Source organism: Ursus americanus, chromosome 23 (genome assembly GCF_024610735.1).
Source record: "Ursus americanus isolate L20-20 chromosome 23, mUrsAme1.1.p, whole genome shotgun sequence".
Lineage (NCBI taxonomy): Eukaryota > Metazoa > Chordata > Mammalia > Carnivora > Ursidae > Ursus > Ursus americanus.
The window spans coordinates 43,100,930-43,123,929 of record NC_142149.1 but is presented as its reverse complement, the minus strand read 5'-3'; the positions used below and the strand labels follow the sequence as shown (position 1 = coordinate 43,123,929).

The window sequence follows — 23,000 nt, the reverse complement described above, 5'->3', positions numbered from 1 at the left end:
ACTCTTGTCTTTTAAGTCTCCATCCTGGTTGTTCCTCTCTGATTCAGGCCCTCCTTATTGCTACTTGGATAACTGAGCGTCCAACAGGCTCTCCAACCCACTACACATTCCCTCCTCCAAATCTGCCTCTGGAAGGAACCTCCCCGAAGACCCACCTCTTTGTCATTCTGTTTTGCACCCTTTGATAGCTTTGCTGCCTATAGGATCCTTCGGCAGCCCGCCCCACTCCTTTCCTCCCCGAGCCTGCCTCTCCCCGCTCCCTGCCCCGGCACTCCCCCACCCCCAAACAGCAGCTATGGCCCCGGCCACCAGTCCCAGCTCTTCCTCTCACCCTGCCTCTACGCAGCGGGGGTCTCCTGAAACGCCCTCCCCGGCACCTCAGTGCCCTCCCGCCCAGGCCGCCCGGCTGAGAACCGGCGCTACCCTGCAGCCCTCCAGCTCTCCTGGGGCCCTGCGCCGCGGTCCACGCCACACGTCCGTGCTGCACGTTCTCACACTGCCCTTGCACTAGCCTGTCACCAGCAGTGAGCTCGGCCCGGCGGGGCTTGGCGTGAAGCCGAGCCAAGCGGGAGAGTCTCCAGAAGGCTATGGGCGGTGACCCAACGGCCACAACTCCACTCTCTCGGGGAAGCGCCAGGCCTTCCTCCCAGAGGCCACCCTCACTTGTCGACTCCTCCCCTGCTTTTGTCCCGATGACCCTGAGTTCAAGGTCGGCGGCACAACAGGCTGCGCAGACTGGGCTCTGAACTGCACGACACGGCAGGAAGAAGCCAGCGTGCGGGCAGAGAAGCCACGCCGCAGGCAGCGCAAGAGCAAGAGGGAGAGCGTGCCCTCGTGGGCAGCAAGGCAGAGGTCCCCAGGGGCCGCGTGTGTGCTGTCGCGTCCGGTCGCCGAGCCCGGCGACGGCAGCCAAGTCAGTGCCTGCCAAGCAGCCCAGCGACGCACAAGCAGCCAGAGCAGGCCCGCAGGGCAGACGAATGAAGTGACTTTTCCCGGGAATTGAGGAAACATGAGTAGCTGGATGAAAAAATCCATCTTGGGAATGAGGCACGAACACATCTGAATTAGGTCGAGGAGGAGAAAGGACAAGGCTGCTGCCGTGGGGGCAGGGCGCCGTGGATGACCTTCACCCGCTGCCTTCCAGGAGGAGGCGGGCTCGTGGAAGACTGCCCCCTCCCAGCCCTCGTGCGCACTTCGGTGGCATGGTGAGAACGGTGGCCCCCCCCAGGACAGCTCCTCAGGAAACGGGACACAGAATCACCACACCACCCAGGAACGGAAAGCAGAGCCCCGAAGAGAGGTCTGCACACCCATACTCATCGCAGCTCGATTCACAACAGCGGAACTGTGGAGGCAACCCGCCTTCCCATCCACGGACTCGTGGCTCGACAAAGTGGGTTAGGTGCACCCAGCGGAATAGAATCTGGCCTTAAAAAGACAGGACATTCTGACACAGGCTGCCACATGGACAGACCCGGGAGACGTTAGTGAAAGAAGCCGGTCACGAAGAGACGAAGGCGGCATGATTCTGTTAGGTGAGGCGCCTGGAGTAGTCAAACCCCCAGGGACAGGAAGTAGGCTGGCAGGTGCCGGGGACTGGGGTGGGAATGGAGTTAGTTTAATGGGTGCAGAGTTTCGGTTTTGCAAGATGAGAAAGTTCTGGAGATGGTGGTGGGGATGGGACAACAATGTGAATGGACTTACCGTCCATTCAGGTACCCTGAACCGTACCCTTAAAAACGGTTAAAATCGTAAATTTTACGTGATGTCCATTTTACCACAAATTAAAACAACATTTTAAAAACTGCCTCCTGTTTTGGGGGACTCAAGTTCATCCAAGGAGAAGGGTGGGGCAGCCCCCACCCTGTAGGCCCAACAAGGGGCAGACTGCAGAGATCTGAAGGGTCATTTGTGGGGCCCTCTCCCTCCCCGGGCTCCCCGGCCTTCTTTCTTCTGCTTCTCACTTGTGCCTCACTCTTCCCTCCCCCCAGCACCTTCTCCACACCCCCCTCCCCGGGCCTGGGACACTTTCTTCAGAGCCGACGTAAATTCCTTGTCACTGTCTCAGCTCTAATGTCACCTCGTAGAGGTCCATGCTGTGCATCCAAAATAAATAGCTCCTTCCTAGCCCGTCCCACCGGCTGTCCCTGTGCCCCCTGCTCTTTATGTTTTTGCCCACCACCTTCTGAAATTACTGTATGTAGCGATTCTTGTCCATCCTGCCTTCCTAGGTCATCCCCGCCCGGAGGTGAGGCAGGGCCCCAGGGCATAGCCAGGATGCTCGGAACCAGCCTGCTTGGTTTCAAATCCTGGCTCCACAACTAACTCGCTGAGGGACCTTGGACAAAGTTTAACCACTTGGTGCCTCAGTTTCCCCATCTGTAAAAGGGCGTGATAACAGCCCTGCCCTATAGTGTTGTTAGCAGGACTAAGTAAGTTAATGGGGGAAAAGCCCTTAGAAACAGTGTCTGGCGTGGTCAGTGAGAGGAATACTGACTGTCAGGGTTACCAGCACTGCTCCCAAGGGCCAGGCTGCCTCCTGCCTTGCTCCTTGCCAGTACCTCCATGGCCTGGCATACAGTCGGTGCCCAATAAACGCTGTAGAATGAATGAAGGACAGAATTCTGCAGAGAGACAGCCCTTCAGGAAAGTCAATTTCATTTGCAAGGACAGGGCTAGGGAGCTGAGCTGGCTCCAAAAGAGGTGAAAGCCCCCCAGGAGGGCTGCTCCATTCTCTTGCCGACAACGGCCCTTGCCCCTTGAGGTGGGCTCCACCCGGCCCCAGGGATTTAGCTTTTGCGCTGGGAATATCCTGAGAACATTCAGGCTGTTCTGAAGGTCCTAGGAATGCAGCTGAAAGAGCTGTTTCCCCAGTGGTGGTGGTGACAGCCAGCCACCCCCACTGTAGGCACCGGACAGAGTACAGGTGGGACGGTGGCCTCCAGACAGGGCCATCTGGGTGTGTATGGGGTCCCCAAAGGCATCTTCCGTGCTGACACAGGCATCCACTCTGGGATTGAGTCCCTCATCGGGCTCCTTGCTCAGCAGGGAGCCTGCTTCACCCTCTGCCTGCTGCTCCCCCTGCTTGTGTTCATGCTCATGCTCTCCGACAAATAAATAAATAAAATCTTAAAAAATAAATAATCTGAAATCAATCTAGAATTGACTTTTGTGCCTAGTATGAGGTAACAGTCGAGATACCTTTTTTCCCATGTGAATATCCAAATAGCTTTGCATTATTTATTCAGAAGACCATTCTCTGCCTAGCAGTGGCTCTGTCGTCCTAAATTGCACTTTTTATTTTCTCTCATTTTTGTCTCCGGTGTATGGCAACACTGATTTTCTGACACGTATATTAAGCTTGTATGCAACAACCCTGCTCATAAATTCGCCTACTAATTGTAACCATTTGTCTGTGGATTCTGTCAGACTCTCGTTACACGGTGATGTTATTCACAGAAAACGACAGCTTTAGCTCTGCTTCTCCAATCCATACACCATACATTTCCTTCCCTGCCTGAATGCACTGCGCTGGCTGCTAGTTCAATGCGGGATAAAAGCAGTGGCAGACATACGCAGAACTTGTCCTATTCCTGATTTTAAAGAAAAGCTCTCAATATTTAACCCGTGAATATGCTTCTTCTCCTGCGTTCTTTAGAAAGATGGCCCTGCTTCTCCAAGGAAGGGAAATGATGTGACTGCTTTGGCCTGAAGGAGTGGAGGGGCAGCATGGCCCAACGAACGCCCCTGGGGGCCTCAGCTCCCCACCACCCGGCTGGGTGACCCAAGTAGGCCACATGACCTCAAATGAACCCTAGTTCCCAGCTGTGACTGGGGAACAGCCTCGCCGCCCCTGCTCTCCCTGCAGCTTTGTCCTGACGGTCAAAAAGGATGAGTTTTGTGAAAGAGCTTTCTAAAGCCTAAAGGACATCGCAAGGTAAGAAAGACCACGGCCTCACTGTCCACTGTTTGCAAGAGCGTAGATGGCCAGAGGGAGGATGCGGTGTGGGGACCCTGAGCTGGGGTGTGTGTGGTGTGGGGGTGGGGAGGTGTGGGGGAGGGCAAGGGGAGCAGAGGGCCTTCAACACCAGCCTGAGCCTGAGCCGGGCCTGGGGCTTAGAGCAGAGGTTTTCGAACCACAGAGAATCAGCTTCCCTGGAGGGTCTGTCAAGCACAGATCCATGCCCTCACTCCCAGAGCTTCTGTTCAGTAGGTACCAGGGACCGAACGTGCCCCCTCCAAATTCATGTGTTAAAGTTCTACCCCCCACTGGGATGGTGTTTGGAGGGGGGTCTGTGGGAGGTGATTAAGGCTAGATGAGGTCATGAGGGTGGGCCCTCAGGATGGGATGAGTGGCCCCAAGGCTCCTGCCAGCTCCCCGGCTGTGGGTCTGGGCTGACTTCTGCAGGACACACCTCCCCGGAGCCTTGGTGGGGGCAGGAATCAATCAGGTTTGAGCGTGGCCCCTTCCCTCTGTGCTTCCCTACACCGGGTGGGACGACTGATCCCCAACGAGCTAGACTTCCTCTAAGGGCTTGGAGCAGAGTAGAAAGAGTCCCTTTTCCCCACGGACTCAGCACATATTACGGAGACCGTTGTTTCACAGGCAGGCCCCTCTGTGTTCACATCATGGAACATATTTTGGCTGAGACCAGAAAAGTGGCGATCGCTTCCCCTGCACAATGACAATGCCATCCCGGGCTCAGGCTGGTTCTCCGGCGGCCCTGTCCGGCCTCCCCACGGTTGGTGAGGACGGACTGTGAATCAAACCGAAGCTGGCTGACTCAGCTCCTAAGCAATCAGCAGCACCAGGCCTCTCTAATGAGCCAGCCAGCCCCTCTCCCTTCCCACCACAGCCCTCCGATAATGAGGACTGGCAGCCTGGGCGTGCAGGACCACTTACGGAGGGGGTCACCGCAGCGAGGCCCGCCCGGCATCGTGGGCTCTGCCGGCACACTCATTAGCTTGTGGCTGCTGAATGTGCCAGGGCTCTTGCTGGGGACAGCTCTGTGCGGCCAGGAGCACCTGAGACTTAGATCTGGACACTTCCCGTGTCAGAGATCTCCCAGCATCCCCTCTGCAGCCTGCTCCCCCACGCACTGGACTGCAACCCACACCCACGTGCACAGAAACAGAACTTAATGGCAGGCACAGGACCACGGCCCCCCATCACACAGGACGGACCGAGTGACCTCTCGCTCCAGCCCGGCTGCAGTGTAGGACCTGCTTTTCCTCCTGGGACCCTCCATCACCCCCACCTGCTTCGACACAGTGAGAAGATGGATTCTCTTAGACAGTGGCCCCCATGCTGTGCTGCCTCGTCTCCAGCCCTACTGTCTCATCCCCAACGACAGGCAGCGCCTAACTCCCCTCCCACTGTCACTTTATGTCCCCTGCCATCCACTCGCCAGACGGCAGCGAGGCTCATCACTTATGAAGACAAATCAGATCACATCTCACCCTGCTTACAACACTCCACTGGCATCCCATGAAACTTAGAATCAAATCTCAACTCCTGATCTTCACTTATGAAGCTCTCGTGTGATCAGCATGCCCGCCTCTGCCCCAGATGCCTTCATTAGTTCCTTGAACCTGCCCAGCTGCTTTCCGCCTCAGGAATTTCATGCCCGCTGCTCCCTCTGCCTGGAACACTTTGCCACCCAGATCTTCCCAGGGCTGGCTTCTGCTTGTGCTCAGGTCTGAGCTCAGAGAGCCCCTCCTAGTCGTACCTACCACACTGCCCTGTTCTAATTCACTACAGAGCCCTCAGTCTACTGGACAGTAGTTTGTTCGTTTGTTTATTGTCTCTCTTCTCCCACCCCTGGAAAAAAATTCCCGTGAGAGCAAGGGTTTTGTCTCTCTCGTTCGTGGGATTGCCAGAACCTAGAACAGGGTCTGTACACAGATGGCCCTCTACTATTTGCTGAATGAATGGATGAATGAATGAATGACACAATCTTCTCAAGGTTGGAGAAGAAAACACCCAGATGCCTACTAGCACCCTCTCCTTCCACTTCTACCCAGCAGCAACTCCCCTTGGAAACCCAAAGGCCTCTTCACCTTGCGCACAAGCCAAGACCAGGTCCTCAGCCTGCTGCAAAATAAACAATTTCAGACTGGACCAGCCCAGGGGTGCCTGGGGGGCTCAGATGGTTAAGCATCTGCCTTAGGCTTGGGTGGCGATCCTGGGGTCCTGGGATCAAGCCCCGCATGGGGCTCCCTACTCAGAGGGAAGGCTGCTTATCTCTCTCCTTCGCCCTCTGTGAGTGCTTGCGCTCACTCTCTCTAGCTCTCATCCTCTCTCAAATAAATAAATAAATAAATAAATAAATAAATAAATAAATAAATAAAATCTTTAGGGAAAAAAAACCCTGGAACAGCCCAGGACTCCAGGCTACAATGGGGTGGGGAGTGTCAAGAGCATATAGAAGAACATTTTTTTACCTCCCCTCCCCATGAAGCTGAGATCCTCCCCTAGGATGGCCACTGTTGTCTAGGAAAGGGCTCTCTGAGGACCCTTTGGTCATTAGGACAGCAGCCTGCCCCTAGAGCAGAGGTCCCAGACTTTTCCAGGGGAAAAGACAAGGCTCTGCCCCCTCGTCATGGTCCTACAAACCTGAACATTTACAGCAGTTGTGAGATGAGGGGCAGAAAAAGGAAACAGGCTGCTGGGCCCTACTCTGCCAGGCAGAAGTCACAAAGTATAACCCAATCTGCCCAAGGGCTGGGAGCAAGACATTCTGAGCCCTTTGCCTATTGCCTATGTTGGTATGTAGTCCAGGGCTTATGGAAGGCTTAAGGAGAAGCTGGCACACAAGTGCCTACCCCTGTCCTGCCACACAGGCCCCTGCCACTTCCCCACTGTTCTTGAGACTCTTCACTAGCAAATCCACATTCCTTACCCCAGTTCACCACATGTCACAGAACAGGGAGGAAAATGACCTTAGCAAAAATCCTGGCTTTTCCACTTATTAGTTTGGTATATTGACCTTTTTGCTTCTGGGTTCTCTCATCTAGCTTTTGAATGCCACTCAAAAAGACCTTATCAACGTTGCCAATGGCTTTCACATGGCTGAGTCCATGTTTACTTCTTTGACTTCTCTATAAGGTCCTTTTGGCTCTAGCCACCCCATTCCACCCCATCCCCAATCTTCTATTTCCTGTTATTTCTTCCTACAATGTATTACTTCCTGAAATATTCTTATTTATTTGATCATTATTTGGTTTTGGTTCATTTACCCAACATAATCTCAAGAGAGAAGTTTCTATCTCTGCCTTGTTAACCAAAATAACTCAAGGCTTAAAACATATGGAAGATGGATACCAGTAAAACTGAGTGAAAAAGAAAGGAAAGAGGAAAATATGGTACCTTGGGAACAGCTCTCCAACCTAGGAGGGCAGTAAAGGGAAGTCCCATGATGACAGCTATGCGGCAACTAGTCTATGCTGGAGTAGGACTAAAGGTCTAAAAAGGGAAAAAACGTAGACTCCATACAATAGACAGTAAAATTGAGATGCTAAGTAATTCTAAGGATTGGAAGGCACATTATTATATTCTTGGGTGAATAAAAAAAGAAAGGCAATTAGAAACTCCAGGAAAAACAAAAAGTTATTTTAAGAAGTCTTGGACTCAATCTGAAACAATTTAGTATGTGGCACCATTTAGAGTAATCAGTGGAGTATAAGAAAAGGGAAAAATCCATTTGACTTTCCAGCAAAGATCATTCTCATTTGAGGGACCAGGGATTGAGAGCAGATCAACAGACTAAGAAGAATAATCCTAGCATACTGTTTGGCCCTGAGGAGAATTTTATTTCTTTAATAACTAATAAAATTTACTAAGTACTTATGTGCCAGATGAGGTTTTTAAGACCTATGCATATAATATTTAACCCTCACAATTTTCTAGGGTACGTGTTATCATTATCCCTATTTTACAGATGAGGAAGATGAGGCTCAACATATTAAACAAGTTTTCTGAGGTCATCCAGCTAGTGGAAAAGCTGGATTCATACCCAGGCCTGTGAGACCCGGAGGTCCATTCCCCGGAGTTGGCCTAGACGCCAGGCCATTCAACCTTAGGCCCTAATTCTTCTTGCCAAGAAGCACAGGATACCATGTGCACACACATGCACACAAGGACACACACAGACACATACAACGTACACTCCTGGGAGCCAGGGTGCAAAGCCACAGAGCAGGTCCAATTGGCTAGCCAGAGCAGGGCCTTACCTTCCTGCAGTCTTTGCAGAACACTGATGAGCTGCCCAGGAAGCCCAGCACCTCCCCACAGAGCAGACACTGGGAAAGGCCATTCCCCATCACATTCCGCCTCATGGTCTCCAGCCGCTCCACCAGCCGTCTGCAGCACAGGACACAGAGTCAGATGGAATATGTTTCCTGCCTCCAACCTGACCACTGCCTAGGTATGGCTGCCATGGGGCCCCTGTGCTATAGCATGGCCCATGTGCTGTTCCCTCACCTGGGGTACTGTTCCCTGCCCCACCCCTTTTCCAGGCTACCTCCTAATCATTCATTCACGTACCAACTATTAATTGAGTACCTACAATGTGCCATGCCCTGGGGATATTGTAGCAAACGAGCCAGACATGGTCCCTGCTCTCATAGAACTTATGTTCAATAAAGAGAAAGCCCATAAAAAGTCAACAAGCAAACTGACTTCAGACAGGGGGAGTGCTATGAAATCAAGTAAGTGTGTGGACAGAAGACTGAGAGGGAGCATGTCAGGTGGTGATCAGTGAAGGCCTCTTTGAGAACGTGTGAACTGAGAGCTGAAGGATGACAAGGTCAAACCAGGTGAAGAGCAGGACGGGGTGGGGGGCACTCCAGACAGGGGGAACATTTGGGGGGGGGTAAAGACAAAGGCCCTGGCACATTAGAACAGCAGGGAGGCCAGTGTGGCCATTCCCTTGTGAGCCTGCGGGAGCCTGGGATAAAAGGAAGCTGGAGGGGCAAGGAGGGGACAGACGACGTAGGTTTTATAGGACAGAGAATGGAGTTTGGATTATTTTCTAAAATCAACATGAAGCCACTGAAGAGTTTTAAGTAGGGGAGGGATTTGATCTAAGGGACAGTTTAATTTTTTTTATTTTAATTTTTTAAAGTATTTATTTATTTATTCATTTAAGTAATCTCTACACCCGATGTGGGTCTCAAACTCAGGACCCCAAGATAAAGAGTCACAGGCTCTTCTGATTGAGCCAGCCAGGCGCCCCCCCCCCCCCCAAGCGGCATTTTTAAAAGCTCACTCCATCCGCCGTGGAAAGCCAGGATCACAGCAAGGGAGCACGGGTGACGAAGCCAGCAGGGGATGCCGGGAGGCCCAGCAAAGGGGCACTGAGCCTCGGAGGCTGAGGCAGCATCCATGGAAATGGGGTACAGGAGATAAGAGAGAGATCGGGGATGATGTAGAGATTTTGGTTTGAGCAAGTGGGTGGATGAAGAAGCTGGAAGAAGGAAAAGAGCTTCTCTTTGAACCTCTGACGCCGAGTGTCCAGGAGCCATCCCTGAGCCCTGTTAAGCCTAGGATAGGTGACTCTCCTCAGGGTCCCATGGCCCCTCAGCCCACTGTGACCCCCTTTTTTCATGGCAACACTACAAACCTCACAAAACCTGGTCACTTCTGTTTTGTTGGCCACTCTATCTCCAGTAGCCAGGGGACATTTAGGGAAAATTCCGGAAGGAAGGAAGGAAGGAAGGAAGGAAGGAAGGAAGGAAGGAAGGAAGAGGAAGGAAGGAAGGAAGGAAGGAAGGAAGGAAGGAAGGAAGGAAGGAAGGAAGAAAGGAAGATTATCTAATCCCCCAGGGAGGAGGATGCTATTTCCCCCCATCTCAGAGACAAGAAGACTGAGGCTCAGAATGTCAAGTCACTTCCCACCAGCGTGACACAGCTCCTAAGAGGTGGAGCCCAGGGCCCAACGCCTAGGCCCCCCGCTCACGGCAACCCTACACTCTCCCCTGAGGTGATCAGACTCCGCCTGGGGGCCAACAGGAAGCCTCTTCCTCCATGCCCTCTGACCTCCACAGGGTCCCTTCCACTGTCCCTCACCCAGGGACCTGCAAGTCCCCAGGAACAAGCCCAGCTGCAGCTCTGGCCTGAACTGCTTGTTCTCGGGGACCCGTCAGTACAACCCCGTGCCTTCTAACTCACGGAAACATACAGGATACACCTCCTCCTTCTGAGACATTTAATTGGAGGCACTGCCTTCTGGGTCATTCCACATCTCTGTCAAACCCAGTGGTCTCCGTGGGGGCCAGACAGATGGATGAGGGGGTGTAAACACGTCTCATGAAATACCCCCCACCGGCTCCCAGCATGCCCTCCTGGGGGAGCCCGAGGGATATCACGCTGGCTTGTCAATCATGAGCTTGGGGCCGCACGGCTCCTTGCGGGACCCTGGGAGAGGGCAGGGTTTGCCACCTTACATGGGAAAAAAGCTAAAGACAACTGGTCTGTCTGATATGCACTCTTTTTGTAATAAAACGACAGTAACAATATGTCTGTATTATTGAGACACATATAACAAGCTGGACAGCAGGGTCCTTGTAGTGGCGGTTTTGCTTTTAGAACTGTGCATTTCTACAATGTCTGACTTTTTAAATGATCACATATTTAATGAAAAATATGAACAGAAGGAGAACAAGGAGATCCAAATCAAATTAAATCCTGCCCGATGCGATGCACTGCCTTTGTGTTTTCCTACTTCTGTTTTTCTGTATTTTTCCAATTTTCTAGAATGTATGAATTGCTTTTATGATTCAACAAACAAAAAAAAAAGACCCAACCAAACTGTCTGAAGGCTGTACAGAGGTCAGCTCTGGATGCTGGAGGCCAGGAGAAGAGCTTAGAACAGGCTGGAGAGCCTCTCCTCTTGGAGTCCTTGTTGGGACAGGAAGGTCCAGGCTCAACTTCCACTCAAATCCCTTCTCTGGCTGGCCCTCACACATGTGGAGCTGAAGAGCCCCGAATGCGTGTCCGCCCCCCCCACGGCCTAGGGCCCATGCAGGAGCCACTGCGCACTTCTCACGGGAGTACCCTGAGGCTTTGTGGGGCTGGGTTACCCATCTATACCCCAGGGGTGTTCGGGCAGAGCGGACTCCTTCCCAGTGGGGAAAGCCAGCGCTAGGACCCAGGGTGCCACTCTCAGCCCGCGGATCTGACACTAAATGACTTTGCTGCCCTCTCAAGGACCTTGCTGGAGCCCCAGCTGGAAGCAGCCCTCACCCGATTCTCTGCTGTTCCATGACGTCCAGCCGCTCTGCCCTCTGGATGACCTGTAGGATGGCCTCCACCTCGGCGGGGCTGAGGCTCTGGTTCTTCCGCTGCTTCTCTGTCTGGTAGGTGTGCACAGACCAGCCCGTCTGCAGCCTGGAGAGAGAACAGAGCCGGCCCTGAGGCCACCGCAGTGCAAACTCAGGCAGCCCCGCCACATCACGATGCCCCCCCAACCCAGCACAGTCTGCGGACAGCCCAGGTGCGGTGTGTCCAGAAGAGGGGTTCAGGGAACAGGGCACATGCTTCGAATGCTGGCTCTGACACCTGCCAGCCGTCGGGCCCCACGAAGACGGCAGTGCCACCTTAGCACCGTGGGAGGCAGGAGCGTGCGGTGTGACCCGCTGGACAAAAGGAGAAGGTCACGGCCACAGCACGCGGGGCTGCGAGGGAAGAGCGCGGAAGATCATCAAGACTGAGATCTGGGGCGCCTGGGTGGCTCAGTCGTTAAACGTCTGCCTTCGGCTCGGGTTGTGATCCCAGAGTCCTGGGATCGAGCCCCACATCGGGCTCCCTGCTCGGCAGGGAGCCTGCTTCTCCCTCTCCCTGAGCCCCTCTCCCACCTTGTGCTCTCTCTCTCTCTCTCTCAAATAAGCAAATAAAATCTCAAAAAAAAAAAAAAAAAGGACTGAGCTCTGCGGCATCTGTGTGAAATGGAGCTTACTGTGGGATAGGAAAGAATGGTAATTAGATCAAAACCAAACACTGAATATAAAAGGAGATGCACATAGCAGTTTGAAAATGAGAGGGTCTGCGGGCAGGAGGGCAGCACAGGAGGAGAGGCGGCGAGGGCAGGCGAGGTGGCAGGAGTGTCACCCCCTGAGGCTGCGACTGGGGACTCAGGCCCTTCCTGTCTTTCTGGAGGGAATGCGGGTGGCAGCCGCAGACCAAGCCTCAACTGTCTGCCCAGGTCCCAGCCTGTCCGAGACACTCTGCGCCAGGTGCTAGGAACACGGACATGGGCAAGAGGGCAAAGTGACCACCTTGAAGAATGACAAAGGCTTGGGGACACCAGACGCCCAATCAATGATACCCATATTTACTTAATGAAAAATGAGAGGAGCTATTCGTTCAACACCTATTTACCAGTTGTCCACTACGAGGCCAGGCTTGGTAGGTGTTGGAGCCATGCTGCCGGGCGGTACGTGCAGGTGGACATCAGGGAACTAACCTAGTTGGGGGTGCGGTTCTAGAAGGGCTTCCCTAAAGAAGTGACAGCAAGCAAGAGTCTCCGATGCAGGACACGGGGGGAGGATGAGGATGCGGACGCCTTCCTCGTGGTTCCCTGACACAGATGGACACCGGTGGTCCCACTTCACTGCCCCATCCGAGCTGGTGCAGCCAACAGTTCTGTACTGTCGACACGGTGTACATCGGAAGAGCTAACCATGTCCCTCCCCTGTCAGCTCAGCAGGCTGGTTAAGGTGAAGGGCTGAGACCAGAGTCCACCGGGTGGTCTTCCCTTTGGCTCGGGCCTTTCCTAGCGCTGAGAATATGGGCAGTTGCTCATCCTGGATTTCCTGATCTGTCCCTTTAAGGGATGCCACTCGGAGTAAATGAGGCAGGGCGCACAGACTGCTCTGCGCACAGCAAATGCCCAATTGCTTAATCAGGGGTAGTTAATGATGATTACTATAATTCTCGGGGCAGAACCCTCAGGAATGGCTTGACCAAAGAGGCAGCGCTCCTGCAGGGTTTTGCAGGACGAACTGGTGCTTCCCCCAAGGGAAGAAGGAGATGGTGTCAGGCAGAGGAAGCGACACGTGCAAAGGTACAAAGACATAAAGTAAGGGGTCCTACCGAGGGTCTGCAGACTTCTAGACTGCTTCTGTCTCCAAGTCAAAAAGCAACACTGCCCTAGACCAACACTTTTTGAAGCGGTCCTCATAGGGCCAGGGAAAGCAAACAGCGGGAAGCAGGCAGGGCTGGGAGACAGAGGGAGAGGGGCCAGTCCTTGGATCAGGCAGGGGCATACACCCACCTTTGCCCTGTGTACCGAGCAGACTCGAGGGGTTCAGGCCCTGAAAAGCAACACTCGCCCACTCCGAGCTGCAGGTTTTCTCCACCTGAGCATTGCAGGGATTCAGGAAGGCAGGGATTGGCCAGGACACACTCCGTGTGACCCCCCGGGGCCAGGGAAGGAGAACTGGAAAACAGGGTCCCCAAGATCAGGCCTCCCACCACGTGGGGAAAAGGCAGGCCCAGGAACACAGAAATGCGAGGGCACGGCACCAGCACCGCCATCCGTCCTTGGAGGGTGCAACTCCTACCCAGTTAGCGCCGGGCCTGGCGCCAGCCCAGAGCACGGCACACCTCCTCGCCCCAGACCCTCCTGTCATCCTATGAGGCTGGCCTCCCCTTTTCTCAGCAGAGTGAGGAGACTGAGAGCAGTTAGACGGAGCCCATGGCCAGCGGCTGCTGGCAGCCCTGCCAGGCTTCCCTGGGGCATCCTATCAGCCTCCTTTTCTGCCTCCGCCTGGTCACTGACCAACTCCTGACAACCTGTCCTCTCATTCAACCTCCTCCCCTGTCCCACCGCCCCTGTCCAATCAGGCCGCAACTCCCACGGATGGCCCAGGATGCCACTGAGCCTCTTGTCCCCCAAACGCCCCTCCAGCTGCCAAAGGTGGCCGACTCACGGCTGCCAGATGCAGACATGGTTGTAAGCCCCAAAGAACACTCTTCAGCGGGCCCCCGTATGGAGCCCTCATCTCTGGGCTGGACTGGCCTCACACAGTGTGCCCACAACGGCTCCTAGTTCCCTGTGTTCTGGGCTGCATGTCGTCTTCTCCAGGCCTTTGCTCATGCTGTGCTCTCCACCTGCAGTGCCTGCCCACCTCCCTAAACCCCCTTTCCACTGGGTCACGCCTATTCTTTTATAAGACTTCTTTTAGGGGGTGCCTGGGTGGCTCAGTCGGTGGAGTGTCCGACTCTTGGTTTCAGCTCAGATCATGATCTCAGGATCCTGGGATCAAGCCCCACGTCAAGCTCTGCGCTCAGCGTGGAGTCTGCTCCAGAGTCTCTCTCTCCCTTTTCCTCCCCCCTACCCCGCTCATGCCCCCCACCTTGAACATAAATAAATACAATCTTAAAAAAAAAAAAAAAAAAGACTTCTTTTAGATTCCTGGTGAAGATCCACTCCAAGATGGGTTGAGTCCATTCTCAGAGTTCCCAGAAGCCCCTCCATTATGGGGCTTAAACATTACTTCAAGACCAGGGAGGACCCTAGAATGTGAGTCTGGAGGACCAGCCCTACGCCATCTGGCCCCTGCCCACTTCCCCAACTTCCTTTCACCCCATTCACCACCTCATTCTGCATTCAAGCCACATTGGCCTCCGCCAGGCCCTCTCCATGTCCTATTCCTTCTACCTCAGAGCCTTTGCACATGCTGTTCCTGCTGCCTAGAAGCTCCTTTCCCGTATTTCCATGTAACATTTACCCCTACCCCAGGACTCAACATAAACATCACAATCTCAGGGAAGCCTCTCCAAATCCGCAGATTAAGTGAGCACCCGCCGTCAGCCCGCTGCCTGTTTCTGCTGTCGAAGTAGCTGCACGTGGGTCATCACACGGAGAATGCTTACCTCTCCCCACCGGTGCCTTAAGACAAAGGACCACGTCGGTCGTGTTCACTGCTGTGCAATAGTGCCTGGCACATAGCAGGGGTTTAGAAAATGTCTGATGGTGCTGGAGGACAGACCTGAGCTGAAGCCAGGGAAGGCAACTTCCCCAGGCCTCTCGAGGAACTCTCAGGGCACAGTACCCGGATGCAAGATTCGTAGTATTCTCCTTTACGGAGCCTGGCGTTACAAGGCAGCACACCTCGGGGAGGAGATAAAAGCATTTGCTCTACTAAAAGCTGCTGCGACAGCTTCTGGCTGCTGCTGAGTGCAAGACGAGGTCAGGGAGAACTGAAGGAAATGCCAGAGGGGTCCCCAGGGGTCACACCAGGCCCCGGTACAAGAGCACAGCTCTCCCCAGCTCCTTGTATCCTGCCAGGGAGGACACATCATCTCGCCTGGCATCGGAGCAGAGAGGGAGAGCGTCGGGCTTCACCCCTGGTCTCTCCCCTCAGGGGCTGTGCAGGGGGCTGAAAGGAGCCAAGCTGTCCCAGTGAGAGGGACAAATGAACTGTGGTACAGAGATTCCTGCAAGTCATGCAGGACTCCACTCCTGGGCGTTTCGGATGAATTTTTCTATCCCCCTTTGATGTTTCAGCTCTGTCCCCCTGCAGGCCTGTAACATCTAATTGCAAATTTCTTGAACTTGGTCCCATTTGGGAAATGCTGGCTCCCATAATTGGCGTGGTCTGACAGATGAAGAGGCGTTCTTGGGCTTATCAGACCCCAGGGACCTCCAAATCCCTGGATAGACAGGGAAGCCTGGAAGGCAGGAGAGGCATCTGGGAGGCCCTGGTCTCCGGCCACAGGGGGAAAGTGGGTACAGATGGCCTGACCTAACTGGGTCTGAGGGCTCACCAGGCTGAGGGATAACAGGAAAGCTGGGACCTGAAGGGAACAAACCAGAACCAGAGAGACCCTGACAGGGTATTGGAGGAGACTGGGGGCGCTTTGAGGCTGGCTGTGTGTTTCAGCCCAGAGGGCAACTCTTCGTTCACTTGACCAGTCTTTGCTCTGTCCTGTCAGTGCGAGGCCCTCACCGTGAAGTGGGCCTCCAGGTAGCAAAGGCTCCCCACCTCCAGGGGCTCGGGGACTGAAGGCTCAGTGACATACTCTCACCAGAAAAGGCAGAGGAAGTGGTTTGGCCACTTGCCTGCTGTAGGCCTGGGAGTCAGGGGTCCTGGGCATGGGTCCCAGCCCTGCCACTAGGCAAGGAGCCCAGCCTCCCTCTCCTCCTCCGAGAAATGAGGGTAAATCCACATGGCCACGTGGCCGTTAAATGAGTGAATGGCTATTCAGTGCCGACCTCGGGGCCTGGAGTGTGGTGTGCATTAGACATGCGCTTGTCTCCAAATTTCTCTTTCTGGGTCCCTGATATTGAATCTTGCCGCTAAAAGGAGAGAAGCGGGGAGAGGGCGGGAAGGGAAGGCCTGGCAGGGCCTTGGAGGTACTCACTTGGCTCGCAGGGCGAGCTGCCGATCGTTGGGGCAAACCCACTGGTCGTTCCCACTGCCGAAGATGGTGTCGGCCATGCTCGGAGTGCCCAGCCAGGGCAGGGAGTCACATCTGAGATGAGAAGGGGAAAAAATCAAGAGCATGTCATCAGCTGGGGTGCAGCGGGCAGCCAGGGTCCCTCGCGCACCAAGCACTGGCACTTCTGGCGCATCCTTGTACCTGGCCGCCCGCAGAAGCCTCGCCATCAGAACCCTCCAGCTCAGTACGGCTCCCTCAAAGCTCCTCTTTCAAAAGGATCGTAACTTGGGAAGGTTAACTAGGTGGCTCAGGCGGCTAAGTGACCGGGTTGGACATGACTGGCAGGACATCAGAAGTTAGAAGCAGAAAGGGAGGGAAGAGGCACACCTCAGTAATCTTCAACTCGGTTGGTGGCCCAGAGGGCACTTGACTGCTGCCTCCCAAGTACAGCCCCTACCGTACCGGGCACAGTGCCTAGCAGGAGGGGCCGGGCCGGGGGGCACATAGCTAGACAGCCCGGGGAAGCCGCATGTCTCTCCCAAACCTGGGCGACCCGCCGTGGCCGCCCCAGGCCCAAGGGCGCAGCTAAAGTTGGCCACCTTCACAGGTTCTGCTCCCCAGCACGTTCTGCCAACCTTCCCCAGAGCAGGAAGGAGGGTGGGGAGCCGAGGCTACAACCAGGACCGCGGGAAGGCGGCACTCTCGGAATCCTGCCGGGAGGCCTCCGCTCTGGGACTGCCTGGTGCTTTAACGTCAGCCGCCTTCTCCTTCCACCAAGGCTATGAGCAGCTCTTTGATTATTGAGCATGCATGCTGACGGGAGTGTGTGTGTGTGTGTGTGTGTGTGTGTGTGTGTGTGTGTGTTGGGCAGAGAGAAGCGGGGGCAGGAGGGAAACTCAATCCCAGAGCAAAGATGAGGGGCTGCACTGAGTTACCCACACTGCCCTGGTCCAATCCCATCTAGACCAATGGATCTCAAACACACGAATCCTTCATACTCTTCAAAATTACTGAGGTCGGCGGGGTGCCTGGGTGGCTCAGTCGGTCAAGTGTCTGCCTTCAAGGGCTCAGGTCATGACCCTGGGGTTCTGGGATCAAGCCCCACATCGGGCTCCTTGCTCAGAGGGGAGCCTGCTTCTCCCTCTGCCTCTGCCTGCTGCTCCCCCTGCTTGTGCTCTCTCTCTCAAATAAATACATAAAACCTAAAAAAAAAAAAAAAGCTCGTATTTGGATGTTCATAGCAGCATTATTCACAACAGTCAAAAAGTGGAAATAATTCAAATGTCCTCCAACTGATAAATGGAGACCATATGGAGTTAGCCACATACGATGGAATATTATTTGGCCATTAAAAATGAAGTACCAATACAGGCTATAACACGGCTGAACCCTGAAAACATTATGCTAAGTGCAAGAAGCCAGGCACAAAAGGGGCGCCTGGGTGGCTCAGTCACTTAAGCGTCCGGCTCTTGATCTCAGCCCAGGTCTTGATCTCAGGGTGGTGAGTTCAGGCTCTGCCCTGGGCCCCACGCTGGGCATGGAGACTACTTCAGGGGAAAAAAAAAAAAAAGCCAGTCACAAAAGACCACATGTTGTATGATTCCATTTACAAGAAATGTCCAGAACAGACAAATCCACAGAGGCAGAAAGTAGATTAAAGGTTGTCAGGGGCTGGAGTGCGGGTGACGGGAGGGAGGAAGGAGTACCTGCTAATGGGTTCCGGGTTTCTTTTTGGGGTCATGAAAATGTTCTGGAATTAGATTGTGGTGATAGTTGCACAACTTTGAGAATAAACTAAAACCAATGAATGTATCCTTCTAGAATGAATTTTATGGTATATGAACTATATCTTATTAAACTGTTACAAAAATTTTGAGAATGCCAAATTATGTGGGCTGTATCTATTGATGCCACATTAGAAATAAAAACTGAAAAATTTTAATTGTGATTCATCAAAAAACACTAAACCCATTAGATGTTCACATATTTTATTTAAAAAGCTATGTTTTCAGAACAAAAACAACTAGTGAAAATAATGGCTTTGTTTTACATTTTTAACAGTCTGTGTAATGTTCAGTTCAACAAAAGTCAGCTGGGTGTTCGTATCTGATTTTTTGTTCGATTTTTTGTGATTATGTGGTTTTGTTCAAGTACGTGACGGACGTCTGGACTCTCACAAATAGGTACTACAGTTGGAAAAAGGAGTATTTCAACATCTTTCCAGGTCATTGTGGATATTCTTCTTTCATAGTGTACCAGATTCAACAGATGGTAGTTTCTTAAAGATTAGTTCTAACGTGGCATCTGAAACCATAGTAAGGAACTTTTCCTTTTCTGTACATTTGTGAGAGAACGGGACGTAGTATTTTATTGTTATTATGAAAATAGTCTGACCGTGTGGATTTCCTGAAGGGTATTGGAGACCCCCCCAGGGATCCCTGGATCATGGTTTGAGAACTACTGTTCCAGACCAATGCTCCTGATTTCTACGATGACCAGCAGGAGGCAGCGTGTTGGCCACAGTTAACTGACCCACTCAGAGACCAAGGCCATGACCTTGACTGCAGTGGTCTCTCTATCCCAGGCAGCACATCCAAGCACTTGCTCTTCACCGTGGGTCACCTTGGGAGAGAGCCCTGGGCACATCCAGCCCCTAGAGAGCCACATGTGGAGACCCTATGGTCAGGCCCGGCCCTAGGATGCCAGCTTCACCAAAGGCCTCCTCAAATCAAAAGTCTTGACCTTCTCCCAAATGAGGCTAACATATGATCCAGGGAGACAAAGACAGGGTCAAAAATGACACACTCATCAAACAAGGGTAAACCAGCGTCCCACTTCCAGCCTTCAGCTCTACGCTCTGTTTTGTTGTTTTTCAGAATTTGTCATCTTGTGAATAGCACAATCTCACGGCCACGTGGGTGTGAAAAGCATTACTCTGTTCCAAGTAAACGTTTAGATCATACTACAGTTCATTATCCCTGTTTATTATTGTTTAAAAGAATACCCTAGGAGATTCAAGAAATAGAAGTGATGGGGGGGTCTCCCTGACCAGAAGAGACCGTGCCTGGGTAAACTGGGCAACCAGTTGGCCATTTGTGATCACCTCCCAAGGGCCACTGCTCCTGCCACGGCCTGCAGGGGGCACCATGTCCCAGGCCACAGCTCCCAGGACTGGAGGGTCCTGAGCATTCCTGCCCCTCCAGGGGCAGCTGGACACAGTGAGGAGGGGTGGCCCTTCTGTTCTACTAGACACCCCCACAGAAGCAGGGGCACACCAGTGGTGACCCCAGAGGGTTGGAGCAAGCCAGGGAACTTCAGGGTGGGAATTCCATCTTCTGCAGAAGCTTCTAAACCTAGAGTGTGTGGGGCTGGGGAGGGGGTGTTGAGGAGAAAGAAGGGGTCCTATGCTCTCGGGCTCAAACCTTCACCTCCTTTATAGTGAGGACAGGTGGGGACATCCAAGAGAAGATAGCACAGGAGGAGAGGAGATGCTGTTCCTCACAGGCCGAAATCAATCTTTAGGGAATGAACCCCTTTTGTTCCTTTGGGTCACTTCCCAGTGGGGCAAGATCCTTGGGGATCACTGGCAAGAGAACCTCCAAGCTAACATTTATCTTTCCTCTGACCCATTTGAATTCTACTCCTCTTCCTCTCTTTTTAAAACTTTAGCCGAAGCAACTGCGACCACGCTCAGGCCATTCTGCTCCGTTCTTCCTAAATCTCATCACTGTTTTTCCTAGTTGGACAGAAGAGAAACAAGAGAGGTTAAGAGACCAAGGAAAGATCACACAGCTAACTGTGCTGGTCTTACTACACTCTTCGTTCCATAGTAATGTCTCTGCATTGGGTCCCCTTCCGCCCAAGGGTTTGGGGGCAGTGAGGAAGGGGGAAAGAAGACCCAAAGAGGAGAGAAAAGACCCAAGAAAGTCTGGCTTTTATGAAAACTTACTGGAAGGCCAGGAACCAGTGAGTTATCTTCCTTGGGCCTCCGTTTTCTCATAAGTAGCCAAAGGGGCTGAGACAGACAGGCTGGAGGGACCGCCCTGAGCAGTTCCAACACCTGAACCCCCCTGCCGAGCTGCAGGAGGGTGGCACAGGTGGCAGGCGGGGGGCTAGAGAAGGGTCCTGGGGCAAGAGACTGGTGGCTGCTCCAACCTGGGAGGTGGGAACTGAGCCCCAGGATGGGAGCAGTAAGGCCTCGCCCTGTCCCCCAGCCCTCTCGCTCCTGAGCTTCAGGAAAGGCAAGCAGAGCAGACGGATGTCACCTCCCCGGGCCTCGGGCTGTGAACACTGGCTCGCGGGGTCCCCGTTGATGCTAAAATCTGCTAAGATCACGGCTGAGCATGACCGCAGGGGTGGCTCCGCGAGAGAACTCGGGCTTCTGCCCAGGCTGCAGCTAACACAAGGCACAGCGGTCCTCCGCCCACACAGCGCAACCTCGGGACAGACGGCGAGAGAGAGGAAGGGCAGCTCGAGGAGCCACATTTTAGGAAACTGCCAACGGAGCCAGCTTGGGTTCTCCAAATCTCTTCAGTCTGAGCCGCCAGCTCCCTGACTCGCCAGCCAAGCCCTGTCCCTGGCTCCCTGAACCCTCTCCATCCAGGGGCTCCTCTACCAAGCTGTGTGCTCACCACCAGCCAACACGCACCTGCTGGGGCTCCGCTCCCCTCCAGCGGGGCTCTGGGAGGAGGGCCAGGGAGGGCCTGGCCTCTTAAGAGCTGGGTCCTTAAAGCTTCCAAAGAGCAGGGCCACGGGAGTTGAACATGGCCTGCACTCTTGTATGAACAAATGCCAGTCTGTCTGGGTCAAAAATCAACTGATGAGGGAACCAAACAGGGGCTTAAAGAAGGCAAGTGAAAAGGCAGGAAATGCAAACCACACATTCTCCAGGGGGAAAGAGGGACTGGGCCAAGCGCCTAGAGAGAAGCAAGGTGGCAGGGTCTGTGGAAAGAGGGCTGCACAGAGCTCTGGCCTCCTCTGTAAACAAGGAGAGACAGGCAGGCCTGTCTCTGAAGTCCTTCCGGCTGTGAGGGAGAGAAGCCTGAAGGAGAGAGGAATGTGGTGTGTGCGTGTGTGTGTGCATTCTGCGGAGGAAGGAAGACTAGGGCTGGGGGGCAGTGGGGGGGGGTCAGACCTGGGAACCCAGAGTCCTCCACTCTACTGACAACAGGCTCCCATCTCCTCCCCTGCAGGCCTGTGGACTCTCCAGGGGACCCGTGTCCTCCTCCCTCTCCATCCCTGCAGCCCAGCACAGGGCCTGCTACAAAGCAGGTGCTCAGTGCCTCTGTTCAGCGGAACTGATTTCATCAGAGAGATGGCCGTCCGCAGACGAGGAGCGATTCAGACAAGCCAAACGTGCTCAGAGCAGAGCTGGGCTCCAACCATGCTCTGCGACTTGCTCACTCACAAAACACTTTGTCCCTCAGGACTCCCCACAAGGTAGTCAGCACGCAGGGGCTCCACGGCTGAGCCACCTCCCCTCCAAGAGGCCAGCATGCCGTAAGGCTGGGACGCTGGGCCTCCAGGTACTGCCTCCATCCTGCTGAGCGAGGCTCGCTGGGGAGTGCATGGGCTCAGGGGACCCCCGGGGGACCAGGAACAGGGACCAGGAAACGCCTGGTGATGATTTCCTGAGACAATTCTGTGGGGAAGGAGTTCATGAGCCTCAGGCAACCTTCTGAGGCAGATCTGTGAAAACAAACTTGTTCTTTCAGGGGGATTCAATTCTCCTCGCCCGAAAGTCCAAAGCTTGTCACCCCGGGCGTTAGTCACTGCAGACAAACGCTGCAGTCACGGTGGCTGTCCCCAGCGGGCAACAGGCCGGCTCCTGGGCACTGCGGGGTGTCACAAGCAGGACCAGCCCCCACGCGCTCTCCACCGCCCCACGTGGAGCCTCCCGACGTCTCAATGTAAGGCCTCCCAGTTGTTTTCCAGTATTTCTGTAGAGACTTCAAATAAAATTGGATTCTTGCTATGCATCCGGTTTGGTTTTTTATCACATTGTACTTTCTCACAATATTAAAATTCCTCAAAAACATGATTTTTAATTGTTTAATTTAGCATTCTGGATATATTTGATCACTGTCCTGCTTGGGAGCACACAGATCGTTTCCAGTTTGTTCTATCATATTTCTATTCAACAGTAAAATGGATATCTGGGAGATGAACCTCTGTGCCTATCTGATCATTTCCTCAGGAGAAATTCCCCAGAGGGAAAGTACACTTTTTTCTAATGTATTGTTGAGACAATGTTTACCACAGCGACGTTCGCAGTCCCTCAAAGCTATCAGTCGCAGGCCTCCGCCTACTCTCTCCAAGGTGCTTCTGGAATTATCCACTACTTTTTGCAGTGACAGAGTTGCAGCTCTACCCCATTAGCCTCATGTGGATTTTGTATTTTTGATCCCAGAATTCAAAACCTATCTGGAGATCTCCAAAAGGGGTTTAATAATGCACACAGGCCTGTAATCACGGCAAAAGGCCTCCTCTCCGCAGTCATATCTACTTGAAAGAAACCTTCCGTCCCCTTAAGGGACTTCGTGAGCTCAGAGTCCAGTAAAGTGAACACGGAGGTGGACACAGAGCCCCGAGTGACCTGGGTGGTCATGTAACA

At 53.6% G+C, this 23,000-nt stretch overlaps 1 protein-coding gene and 1 long non-coding RNA gene across 4 annotated transcripts in view; one reads left to right on the top strand and one right to left on the bottom strand.

The window, feature by feature from the left end:
* Positions 1-23,000, bottom strand: part of RPH3AL (rabphilin 3A like (without C2 domains)) — a 114,522-nt gene that overhangs the window by 71,356 nt on the left and 20,166 nt on the right. The window contains 3 exon segments of the mRNA XM_087854669.1: positions 8,233-8,362; positions 11,246-11,389; positions 16,370-16,480. Of these exon segments, the coding sequence (XP_087710795.1) occupies positions 8,233-8,362; positions 11,246-11,389; positions 16,370-16,446 (351 nt within the window). The 5' untranslated portion in view covers positions 16,447-16,480.
* Positions 611-11,343, top strand: LOC123776834 (uncharacterized). 3 transcript variants are annotated; one of them, XR_006775506.2, is made up of 3 exons: positions 611-1,535; positions 3,659-3,937; positions 11,210-11,343. It is a non-coding gene; the product is annotated as an uncharacterized LOC123776834 (long non-coding RNA). The 3 variants fall into 3 exon arrangements; XR_015721371.1 differs by having other exon boundaries at positions 612-1,535; positions 10,757-11,250; XR_006775505.2 differs by lacking the exon at positions 11,210-11,343 and adding an exon at positions 4,607-8,239 and having other exon boundaries at positions 613-1,535.